At 41.1% G+C, this 13,115-nt stretch overlaps 1 protein-coding gene across 1 annotated transcript in view; it reads right to left on the reverse strand.

Annotated features, from left to right (window-relative positions):
- CEP128 (centrosomal protein 128) overlaps window positions 1-13,115 on the reverse strand; it is a 163,289-nt gene that overhangs the window by 143,217 nt on the left and 6,957 nt on the right. The window contains exons 2-3 of the mRNA XM_024192734.1: window positions 8,162-8,322; window positions 5,534-5,620 (exon numbers count right to left, since the gene is read on the reverse strand). Coding sequence (XP_024048502.1) covers window positions 5,534-5,620; window positions 8,162-8,308 — 234 coding nt within the window. The 5' untranslated portion in view covers window positions 8,309-8,322. The remainder of the gene's footprint in view (window positions 1-5,533; window positions 5,621-8,161; window positions 8,323-13,115) is intronic.

Consider the following 13,115-nt stretch of genomic DNA (forward strand, 5'->3'; position numbering starts at 1 on the left):
GGGGGGGGGGGGGAAGAGTCAGTGTCTGTGGGTGAGAGCCACGTGGAACCGCTTGTGAGCCTCCGCCTAAGAGTCGGATCTGCTGCTGGCCGCTTCTGGGGTGCAGTGCAGTCCGTGGTGCCAGGACAGGCAGGAAGCCTGCCTTAGCACACCTGCTGCGCCGCTGACTGGGAACCGCCTGAGATAAGCCTGTGCCCCAACCCCGCGCTCCAGCCCTGAGCCCCCCCCAAACCCAGAGCCCTTTCCTGCACCCCAAAACCCTCATCCCTGGTCCCACCCCAGAGCCTGCACCCCCAGGCCAGAGCCCCCTCCAACGCCCTGAACCACTCATTCCCGGCCCTGCCCCACAGCACTCACCCCCACATCCCAACCCTCTGCTCCAGCCCTGAGCCCCTCCCACACTCCAAACCCCTCATCCCCAGCTCTGTTGGGTCGCGGGCATTAACAATTTTCTTCAACTGGGTCGCCAGAAAAAAAGTTTGAAAACCACTGACTTAAACAACTCACAGTCAACCTGTGGTACTTATTGCCAGGGGATGCTGTGAAGGCCAAAAGTATAAATGGGTTCAAAACATAATTACATAAGTTCCTGGAGGATAGGTACATCAATGGCTATTAGCCAAGATGGTCAGAGATGCAATCTCATGCTGTGGCTATCCCTAAACCTCTGACTGCTGGAAGCTGGGACTGGATGGAGTGATCATCATTTTGAATATGAATAGAGTTGCATACCACGCAAAAAGTAACTCAGCAAACTGAATTAATCCAAAAAACAGGCACGTACAGGAAACTATGCCAATGGGATGAAATAGTGTGGTGCACCTGGCTTCAGTGCTCCTGCTCTGCGGTCCCACAAAGTCAAAGATCCCAAGTCAAAGTGAGGCATGAGTCTAGAATACCTTTAAAAAGGAACTCCCCCACCCAATTAAAATTAATTTTACTGTTTCTATAGAGAAATTGAGATGGTAATATAAGTACTCAACAGACAACATCACAGCAACAAGAAGCAAAATCCCTTTAAAAATAACTACAGAAAGAATTAGAGAGAGATTCCTAAAAACGTTTTGTTTAACATCAACTTAGTCTATGTGAAATGCTGAAAGAAACCAGATGTCATAAGAGGCATGAAGATAATCACACATTAGTAAGTTACACACACATTATTGAACAAGGTGCAGAACACAAGTGGTAGTTCATCCAGTCACTCATTTATTAAGCTAATAGCTAATATCTGTTCATGCTTTTAATCAATTGTCTCACTTTAGCAGATAAAATGGCTGTTTTTGCAAGACAAGGGTAAAGACAACACTATTTGTATTCTGGTGATTTGTTAGATGAAGACCTGGGTACTTGTCATAGAACAACTGGACATCCAAATAAGATATGGATTTTTAAAAAAAATGTATGTTGTAAGTTGCATGTGTCAGATTGAAAAATCTTGATTCTGTAAGACTTCATTAAAGTACAGTGTACTACGGAAAGAAGGATTCCAATTGTATAGTGGCAACCAAAACTTTTACTTTTTTTTAAAAGAACACCACAATAAAAGGATATTTGAAATATAGGCACTCAGTTTTGAGAACAGCTATTATTTAAAAAAGTAACGGAGATGGATATATATGGTTTAAGTTCTTAAAGTGACAGTAGTAGCAGGAACAAAAACCTTTAAACATATCTTTACAAGAAAAGCAAACTTATTTTAAGACTGTCCTGAGACAAAAACATTGGTTCTCACATGAGATTCAAAGCACAAGTGATTGTTTAAGTTACTAACATCTGAATTCTACACAGGCGAAAGAGAAAGAGGCAAGAATTGGAACTTGATAGCTAAGAAAAGACAAAGACAGACTTTCACATAAGAATAATGAAAACTCCAGCGGCTATTAGACACATAAGGGTAAGCAAACCCATCCCTGATCTAGCTAGAGGCCACACAGCAAGTAGGCTTAGAACCAGGAATGAAACTCAAGTCTCCCACCTGCCAGTGAACACTGTCTCTTCTTATGTGACAATAGTGACATCAGGTCTAATGTTTTCACTAGCTAGAAGGAACCAGATTCAATCATGCTGAGGAAACTAGAGACAGGAAAGAACTAGGGTTTTTACAGAGTCTCGCTTTTCCCCATTTAATTGTTCCTGGTCAGCTTTGTCCTTGCTAAATGTGTCTTGCATCCAGAACTGGCTGCAATCCTTCCTGGCTATCTTCTTCACTACAGCTACAGAAGAAGCATCTTGGGGAGCCATTAACATGCATTTTCGTAGTCAAGTTGAGCATCATGAGCTGACAGACAAATCCAGTTTCTGAAATATATTTAGGACAATCATCTAGGTAGTACACTGTGGCTACCTTTTGCCACCATTCCTCTCAGTCACTGACAAACATATGGAGTTCTTTCCAAATAGACTGCAAAATGTTGAGTTTCAACAGATAGGCATGAAAGACAGTCAGTTGTTCAGGAAGAACTTTGGACTGACCTTGTTAAAAACTAAACAAAACCACTGAGCTGTAAATAAGGTTTACATAATGAAACTATATTTGGTGGATACTGCAGAACACTGCAAAAAACAAATCTATCATAACATATAGGATTTGCTGCACTGGATCACTGTGCCATCAAGCCTACTACCCTGCATCAAAGAGTAGCCAACACTTAATACTTCATAGGAAGGAAAAGACATCATTTCCCCCTTCATTCACCCACCCAAATGTTTTATACATAGGGATGAGAATGAAGGGGAAGAAACAAAGATTCCTTTTGAAGTAAAGTGTAAACCAGGATTAAAATTCATTCATTGTAGGAGAAGCTCACAATCAAGACATGCCTATATTATGACTGAGCTAATTGTTGATAATCAAACTTCCCCTGAACAACTGAAGACAGGCAAAATAGAAGGATGCCAACTACAGTATCTTTATGCAAAGCAGGATGCTGTAATAAGCTTCTTCTAATTTCTCCCTGTCAGGAATCGGGGCCTGCAGCAGAGCTAGTCTCCAGGCAGCCTCATCAGTACATCTGGCCTGTAGCCTGATCAGCCATCCAACCTGATTGGCTGCAGAGGCCAGCAGGCTGGCTCTTAAGCCAGCAGCTGCAGCTCGGTGGCTTCTCAACACTCATCTCCATGACTGTGGCCTGCTCCTGCATTACCTTATTCATACTGCTCCTGCTTGCATCGAGCCTTGCCTCTGTCCTTCCCCCTATCTTGAACCCCTCCTTGCCTGCTACCCTGCTTGCTCCAGTTCCTGACCTCCAGCTCGACCCTTGACTCCAGCTCCTGGCTACGGACTCTGGCTCGACCCCCTGGCTCTGGTATCCAGATCCTGACTTCCGGTTTTGACCATTGGTTTTGGCTCCTAATGACTGACTATGGCTCTGAACCCGGCCACAAGGTCTGCTGCATGCTCCGGCCAATAGGCTACACTGCCCTCATCCCAGTGGACTGACCTCCCTCATAGAAGCATCCAGGAATGGAGAGAACTGTTAAAACCATTTTTTTACTCTTTGCTCAAGTTTCAACAAGAGATGGCAGAATCCTAGATCAGCTTAGATATTTTGAAAACTTGATCATACCCTGGAGGTAACATGTAATTGTGGGGTTGGAAGGTAGATTTCTGGCTGCTAGAATTCAGAGCAGGACTCTTGTGAGGACACAGTCTCAACACAATACACCTATGTTTAATTCCCTTGTATGGCCTCCCATCACCCACCAAAAACTTCCTCACTGTTCCAGCAGGCTTGGAACCAGTATGAGAGGGGCCAGTTGTATCAAGAATTCAGGCAGCCAGGGATGAGAAATAAATGGTAGCAAATCAGAAGCATGTCAAAATAAACAAGTGAGACTGCTAGCAGGCAGGAAGAAAGCATCAGATCATTGGTACACAGGAAGTATAATATGGATGTGAAGGTGATGGAAGATGATTTTTTTATGTTTAGGGAAGTGAACAGGAACTATTTGGAAGATGAAGTTTTTTTACTAATAGAGGGTGGAGACTATACTTTAGTATTCTAAGTCTCCAACAGGAGATGTCCCAAAACTTTATTGCTCAACTTGAAGAGAAATCAAGTCAGAAAGATATCAGTCATCCAGATGCTAAAAAAGAAGGTCCTGGATCAAAATAAAATTCTGACACGGCCAGGCTCAGCCAAAACCCAGTTCAACTTCTAGCTGTCTGAAAAGAACACCTACCAGTATGTTGAGAGTAAATAAGCCTATCATGTTTTTCTATTATCTGAAAAGTTAGTGTCTTTAAAAAAAACCTGAATTAATTTCATCATTAGTAAAATAGTTAAAACTAATAAAACCCAATCGTGAACCTACATTTATGTCTCCCATGTCCAAGAGAAATGTTAAGAGTAAAAATCAGCAATTAAATTATATATATCTATCTGCAAAGGCACAAGTACTCAAGTTTATCTTCTAAATCAGAGTATTAGTATTGAAGACATCTACGCTCCCCAACTGAGATAGTTATATTCCGAATTACTAGGATAGAATAAAATTTTCCTACTGCTTTTTCAGAAGAAAAATAGCAGGTAATTCTACATTACAACGTATAAGTATGGAAATTCACATAATTTAAATATTTAAATTTAATTTCTTTAAATACTCTACTTATCTGTATTGTGCAGTTTTATTTGGTATAGTACAACTGAGCACTGAAGGGCATATTTCACTAGAGTTTACACAAATTACAGAAGTTGTATTATTGAATTCAATGAATATATACCCCAGAGTACTCAAATATTAGGCCAATTTTCAAGCAAAACAGTACATTTTCCACATTTCCTTTCATACCACAGGATTCAGTTTCAATAAATCTCTGACTTTAACATCTCAAACTTGATAGCTCCCAGAGTACCAACCAATTTGTTCATCCTGAACACTATCCATCTCCTGTTTTACTCTACAATTAAATATCATCCCATTCATTTCTGATTAAGTTCACTCTGGGGCAAAGGCTTGCAAAATACCCTGTGTACCACATTTAAGCACCATTCCATGTCAGAAGCTTAAGTCATGTATAGGGCCTTGTGTGGGCCCTCTGAACCGTGGTGAATTTCGCCCTTCAGCCATTTCCTAAAGGGACCACAAAGAAGATTGGGCCAACCAGTACTAAAAGTGTTCTAATCTCATTCATGGTGTCAAGTATCAGGGGGTAGCCGTGTTAGTCTGTATCCACAAAAACAACAAGGAGTCCGGCGGCACCTTAAAGACTAACAAATTTATTTGGGCATAAGCTTTCGTGGGTCAAAAAACTCACTTCTTCAGATTCCATGTATGTGAAGTAAGGTTTTTTTTTTCCCACAAAAGCTTATGCCCAAATAAATCTGTTAGTCTTTAAGGTGCCACTGGACTCCTTGTTGCTAATGTCATTCAGAAACTCTATCAATTTCAAAAGGTGGTAGTACAGAAGACTATTAAAGATTGATTTATACTGTTTAAATCTCTCGCTAGCTTGCCCATTGCTAGACACCAATTTTCAACTGGTTATATAATAATACAGGAGGAAGAGGTTACATTGAAAGTTGCTCACAGTTGCTATAGCTTCAGTCTGTTCATTGTTGTACTCTCTGTACTGTCCTAGCATCTGGTCAACGTGTTTCAAGTTTCGGTTGGTATCCTTAAGAACAAAATTGAGGAAAAAGAATGTTAAATTAGAAATCGTCTCTCCAAAGAAACAAAAATGCATTACTTTGTTAGCTTTACCATTAATATACTTTGCCTCACATTAGGCATCTAAATAAGTGATCTGATTTTCAATGTGGCTGAGCACCCACAACTCCCACAGAAGTCTGAGAGAGCTGGAGACACCAAGCACCTATGAAAACAAATCAGACCAATCATTTTCAATAGATGCCTAAGTTTAAGCAGCCAAATTTTGCCTACACTGTATCAAAACCATTCAGCCAAGGACCTTAAAGCAATCATTTAGCCTCATATTATGGCAATCCCATTGAAATTCCAAAGTATCATTATTAAGGCAACATTGTAGTCACGGGTATTTTTAGTAAAAGTCATGGTCAGGTCACAGGCAGTAAACAAAAATTCACGGCCTGTGACCTGTCCATGACTTGTACTATATACCCCTTACTAAAATTTGAGCCAGAGGGCTGCAGGTGCTCTGGAGCAGCAGTCCGGGGGGTGCTGCGAGTGCTGGGGGGGGGGGGGGGGCCAGACCCCGGCGGAGGCGGGGGGGGGGCGGGCGGCAGCACAGGCCCGGGGCCCCCCGCGGGGGGGGGGGGGGGGGAAGGTTGGCGGGGATGACAGGCTCCCTACCCGGCTCCGCCCAGCTCCTCGGAAGAGGCTGGCATATCCCTGCAGCTCCTATGGGGAGGGAAGGCCGGGGGGCTCTGTGCGCGGCCCCTGCCACAAGCGCTGGCTCTGCAGCTCCCACTGACCAGGAACCGCAGCCAATAGAAGCTACAGGGGCCATGCCTGCAGGCAGGAGCAGCACGCAGAGCCTCCTGGCCCCTCCACCTAGGAGCTGCAGGGACATGCCGGCCGCTTCCGGGGAGCCCCCCCAAGTAAGCGCCGACCCGCACCCCAACCTCCTGCCCCAGCCCTGAGTCCCCTCTCACACCCGAACTGCTGCTGCTGGGGGGAGGGGAGTGCAGTGGCCCAAGGCTGTACCAATAGCGGTCAGTGCGGCAGCCCCAGGGGCTGCCTGAGCTGCTCAGGCAGCCCCGGAGCCAGCTGCATCAGCTGCTGCAGAAGTCACGGAGGTCATGGAAAGTCACAGAATCCATGACTTCCGTTACCTCTGTGACAGACATGCAGCCTTAATCATTATCTGTATTTTACACATGAGTAAGCTGAGGCAAAGAGCTTAAGCTACCTGTCAAGCTCACCAAATAAGTAAGAGAGAGCTTGAAGCTATGGGCAGGCACTCTGAATAAACTGAAAATATATACTGGTATTTTTGTTATATTGTCTGGCTCAGCGGCTACATAAAAATATAAGACATTGTCAAGTAAAAAGGAAGTGTGATCTTCTAGTTATGGCATAAGACTGGAGTCAAGAGATCTGGATTCTATTCAGTGCTGGAATTCACTTCACTCTCAATGCCTCAGTTCCCCCATCTGCAAAATGAGGACAATGCATACTTCACACTAAAATATTAAGTCTTAATTCATTAATCAAAATGAACACAGTGCACCTAAATCAGGATCTTTCTTCAGCTCAGAATTAAAACTGCAGTGTTTTATCTCACTTATTCCAGCTCAAGTTTACTCTGTGTTCAAGATTTTTCTTTTCTAAGTTACAACTCAGCAAACTCACTGTGGGTTCTTTCCTTCTCAGCATCACCAGTAGCAAAGATACAGCATGGCAGGCCAACTCGCACCCTCATTTTTATTGCTGGTGACGGATGCATTAAGAAGGAAAGAACCCAGCTTGACTCAGAGCTCAAGGTGAGTCTGCAGGGCTGTCAGCTAGAAAGCAGTCTTACCTTGCAAACTGAGCAAGTTTGAGCTGGAGTCAGGGATACATAAAACATGGAACCCCACAATGCCAATTGTACAGAATTACTTTTGCCCACAGAGAAGCCATTGCCCCCAAAAGTCATCCAAACAAGTGACATGCACTCTCTTTTGCATTCTAGCCTTCCATGATCCTTCGTCTGAACATTATCTATTCAGATTATCAGATCTGTGGGGAAGGGATCTTTGTCTTCACACTGTCTGTAATTTGTTTTTTTTTATTTATATTGTGATAACACCTAGGACTCCCAGGACCCCATTGTGCTAGGCAATGTACAAACACAGAACAAAATGACAGTCACTGCCCCAAAGAGCTAATGCATCCTGTGGGAATTCTGCAGTTAATTAAAAAAAAAAAAAAAAGATTGCTCTGTTCGCAAGCATTTTGCCAACTTCGTAACTGAATGAGACATTATCAGACCTTTCAATGGTTTAAACAAGTCATTTCTAACAATATTTTATCAAGCTTCCATGTTGCTGTAAGAAATAGCAGTAAAATATTCACTGTAAATGCAGACATGTCATGCTTTATTTCCCAAATACTTTTTACAGTTGGTAAATGGCAAGTAATGTTTCCCATTACCACAGCACTTTAGACCACCTCATTCAGAAAAATTGGGCACTTTCTTTTACACAAACATAAGTTATCCTGTTTGCACAGCATCTGATCATTGTCTAACAACCTGTAAAGTGCTTGCTAAGGTATGGATCTTCTCTGTAACATCTCCAGCCCCATGGTTTCGGGCTCTGCTGTGGGTGGCTCTTAGAGGGCCTCGCCTTCCTACACGACCACGAAGAAAGTTGTCTGAATCACTGGATGAATCTGCCATTGATGTACTGAAATCTGGGGAACGGGGAAAAGGACAAATCTGAATGGAACCACACTTGTATTATAAAATCCAGTCATTGAAATATGAACAAACTTGAACATCTCTAATTGCCCAAAAATATATATATGTCAGAGTGGTGATTAAGAAGTGTGCAAACTATGATGGATCAGGGTTTTTGATTGCAATAAAAATGTGAAGGGAAGATGACTATTACAGCAAATGCTGACAACTCTGGAAGCATAAACCATTGGAAACAATTAAAGAAAAAACAGGCACATAAAAATAGTTAGTTCCTCTTTAAGATGCAACACAGTATACATTTCTCTGCTCTATGGGTATATACAAGAACTTTAAAGAAGCAACTGATGCCTCATGAAAAACATTCTATATAGAAATAGTTTTGCCTCTATTTTCTCTCTTTATAGGAAGAGGTCGACAGATGTAGTGGGAAGGAGATTCCTGTTTTCTATTAAATATAGAAGTTGACATAAAATCCAAGATTTGTGTTTCTTACAAGATCACCTGCTTCAGGTTAACAACGTGAAATCATAATCCCATTTGTAACAACATAATTGTCACTACAGCAACAAAATGATCACCACAAAGAAGGAATTAGGAATTCATGTGATCATAGGCAGAGAGAAAAACTCAAAACAAATACACCTCTACCTCGATATAACGCTGTCCTCGGGAGCCAAAAAATCTTACCGCGTTATAGGTGAAACTGCGTTATATCAAACTTGCTTTGATCCACCGGAGTGCGCAGCACCGCCCCACCCCCACCCCACCCCAGAGCACTGCTTTACCGCATTATATCTGAATTCGTGTTATATCAGGTCACGTTATATCGGGATAGAGGTGTATAGTTTTAAATGCAGCTATCACTAGAAAGAATTTTTAAGAAGGGGGGCAGAAAAAAAATATAGGAAAAAGTAGCATTTCTTAGGCACAACAGCCTTTAAATAGATTTCAAAAGTTTTCAATGAGGCATAAACTCATATTTAGTATTTATTGTTTAATCTAGAGAAGTGTTAACTTCCAGTAGTTGAAGCAGATTACTGGAGTCCGGACATCTCTGTTCTCTTCCCATCTTTCCACAGACTTTGGACAAGTCACTTAGACAAGTCCTGTGTCTCAGTTTTCAGTCTCATCTGTCAAGCAGTGTGTTGCAAGTTTTAATAAGTCCTGGTAAAGTACATTGAGACCTTCAGATGAAAGATGCTTTAGAGCTATTTTAGTAATTTTGCTTTATTTAATTTTCATTAGACATATTTCTTCAGACTCCTCACATCAAGTATTCAACATAGTTTTTTTAGTCTTTCCATTCAGACATCATCTTCATGATAAATTCTCAATGTTGTACATGCAACTTCTACTATATCAAATGTCTTTTAAAACCGTTTATTTCATCAAGCCATCCATCCCTTTTCTCCTCCAGCTTTGACAACCTCTTTGTCCACTTCTTCAATGAAGACCTCATCTTTTTTCCAGGCTGCCTCCTACTCTCTCTTTCCTTTATATTAATTTAACTAAAATTAATCATCTCTTCCTTGATGCTTATGGCTAGTGATTAAATTATATTCACATTTCTCCTTCCCTTTGTATTTTTACTGAACTACTAAGATATGCATATACTTAAACTGAGTACCAGCACTACCACTACCTTATGCCGCTTTACAGTTTGTCACATCTTAAATTCGTATTACACACTCTTTTGGGCAGGAAGCGTGTCTTTCCAAGTTTTCTGAGAAGCACCTAGCATAGTTTTGGGTTATAAAATAGTGTTTATAAAAATAACAGTATGTTGTTGAAGAATTGTGTACATCTTAGCAGTCAATCATGTAATCTACATTGTTTTAGAAGACAAGGAACTGATATAGCAAGGTTTTGGAATAATGTGATAACTACTGGATACATTAATGCAAGCAAACTCCCTGACTTTTCAAAAGGTCTTCTTTTTAACTCCATGATTGCAATACATTAGCAGCCTAAGAGCTTTACTTAAACCAATGATAATATTTTGCACTTATACAGCAGCTTTAATCCACGGTTTTCTTATACAGCCATAAATCACTATCCCCATTTCATACATGCAGAAACTGAGAAGGCAGGAATGAAATCTAGAATTTGCAAAAAGTCACATAATGAATCTGAGGCAGAACTGGGAGTATAACTCAGGTCTCCTGACTCTCAGTCTGTAGCTCTAAATACTAAACAACACTGCTTCCATAAAGGCACCAAATCTTTCTAATTTCTTTCTGATTTCTACATGGGTTCTCTGCAAAGTTTTTTGATTTACAGAAGATGACTGTTTATATTATGTTGTTTTATTAGACAATCCAGCCCCAAACCAGATTCCCAGATCCAAGCTTTGGGAATGTTCAGGTACAAAAAAAGCTTTCAACTCAGGCCCACCTTTATTTAATGTTTAAAAAATAAAATAATTACAATATATGGTAATACTTAAAATCTTATAAATTTATATACCATTATAAATTAAATAGCATACAAGTCAATGTAATACACAAGGCCCATCTCTTCTCCCATCCTGAGAGGCAAAATTCACATCAATATACTTTAAATAGGCTGGGTAGGGAGAAGAGATGTGTCATTGAAATGCAAAGAAAATGGTCAGTGGTAACAAAATAAGAACCTAATCCTGGGAGGTACTGAACACTCATTTCTTACCAACTTCCCAGGAAGTTCCCAGGCCTAAATTTTTGAGACTATTTTTGAAAGTGTTTTTGATAACTGAGGGTTAAGAACATAAGAACAGCCATACTGGGTCAGACCAAAGGTCCAGTATCCTGGCTTCCAACAGTGGCCAATGCCAGGTGTCCCAGAGGGAATGAACAGAACAGATAATCATCAAGCGATCCATCCCCTGTCACCCATTCCCAGCTTCTGGCAAACAGAGACCAGGGACACCATCCCTGCCCACGCTGGCTACTAGCCATTGATGGAACTATCCTCCATGAACTTATCTAGTTCTTTTTTGAACCCTGTTAGTGTCTTGGCCTTAACAACATCCTCTGGCAAAGAGTTCCACAGATTGACTCTGTGTTGTGTGAAAAAATACTTCCTTTTGTTTGTTTTAAACCTGATGCCTATTAATTTCATTTGGTGACCCCTTGTTCTTGTATTATGAGAAGGAGTATATAACACTTCCTTATTTACTTTCTCCACACCAGTCATGATTTTATAGACCTCCTTAGTCGTCTCTTTTCCAAGCTGAAAAGTCCCAGTTTTATTAATCTCTCCTCATACAGAAGCCGTTCCATATCCCTAATCATTTTTGTTGCCCTTTTCTGAACCTTTTCCAATTCCAATATATCTTTTTTGAGATGGAGGGACAACATCTGCAGGCAGTCTTCAAGATGTGGGCGAACCATGGATTTATATAGAGGCAATATGATATTTTTTGTCTTATTATCTATCCCTTTCTTAATGATTCCCAACATTGTTCATTTTGACTGCCACTACACATTGAATGGATGTTTTCCGAGAACTATCCACAATGACTCCAAGATCTCTTTCTTGAGTACTAACAGCTAATTTAGACCCCCATCATTTTATATGTATAGTTGGGATTACATTTTCCAATGTGCATTACTTTGCATTTATCAACACTGAACTTCATCTGCCATTTTGTTGCCCAGTCACCCAGTTTTGCAAGATCCTTTTGTAGTTCAATGCAGTCTGCCTGTATCATCTGCAAATTTTGCCACCTTACTGTTTACTGTTGAATAGGACTGATCATTTATTCCTACCCTTTGAATCCTATCTTTTAACTAATTACCGATCCATGAGAGGACCTTCCCTCTTATCCCATGACAGCTTACTTTGCTTAGAGCCTTCGGTGAGGGACCTTGTCAAAGGCTTTCTAAGCGTACCTCTACACTGCAATAAAAAACCTGTGGCACTGAGTTTTAGAGCCCAGGTCAATTGACTTGGGCTCATGGGTCTTGGGATGAAGGTCTCAAAATTGCAGTGTAAACGTTTGAGCTCAGGCTGCAGTCCGCACTCTGAAACCCCATGAGAGGAGTGTGTCTCAGAGCCCGGACTCCAACTCAAGCCCGAACAACTACACTACAATTTTGAGATTTGCAGCCCAAGCCCTGTGAGCCCAAGTCAGTTGACCTAGGCCAGCAGTGGCCATGCCCTGGGTCTTCTATTCCAGTGTCGACATAACCATGGACTTAACCAAGACACTGGTTTTATGGCTCATTAAAACGATTTGTAACACACTCTACTGCCTGTTAATTCTTACCTGCCCACTTCATTGTAAGTGGTCATCTACAGCATGTGTGAACCTCTTATGCTTAACAATTTGCCCCAGCTTGTATTTAGCTTGGACACTCTGGTTACCTTCCCCCTACCTGAAGCAGTGTACTGCTAAGCTCAAAAGCTTGCAAAAGTTCGTCCATTAAAAGATATTACTTCACCTACCTTATCCCATGCTAATAGTTGGTATTTAGTGGCATGAACATTCATGGGAAAGTCTTAATAAAATTAAATGAGGCAATCATCTGAAAAAATAAATTGATATGTCATTAATGTTAGTGAGTTATCATCAAGCCAAGATAAACAACCCTATATGGTGAGTACAAGAGTGTAACAAATACCTACAGCGTGTGCTGGAAACCTGCAAGGTCCACATGATTTTTTACTTGACTTAAAGGAAATTATCTTCATTATAATGACATAAATGCAGGTATGGAAGACAGCAACTCATTGATTCATCAGAAAATTTAAAATTATGATTTGCAAGATGACAAAAGACAAGAGCTAACTACCAGGGTCATAT

The sequence above is a fragment of the Terrapene carolina genome, unplaced genomic scaffold (assembly GCF_002925995.2).
Source record: "Terrapene carolina triunguis isolate 2854851 unplaced genomic scaffold, T_m_triunguis-2.0 Scaffold96, whole genome shotgun sequence".
NCBI lineage: Eukaryota > Metazoa > Chordata > Testudines > Emydidae > Terrapene > Terrapene triunguis.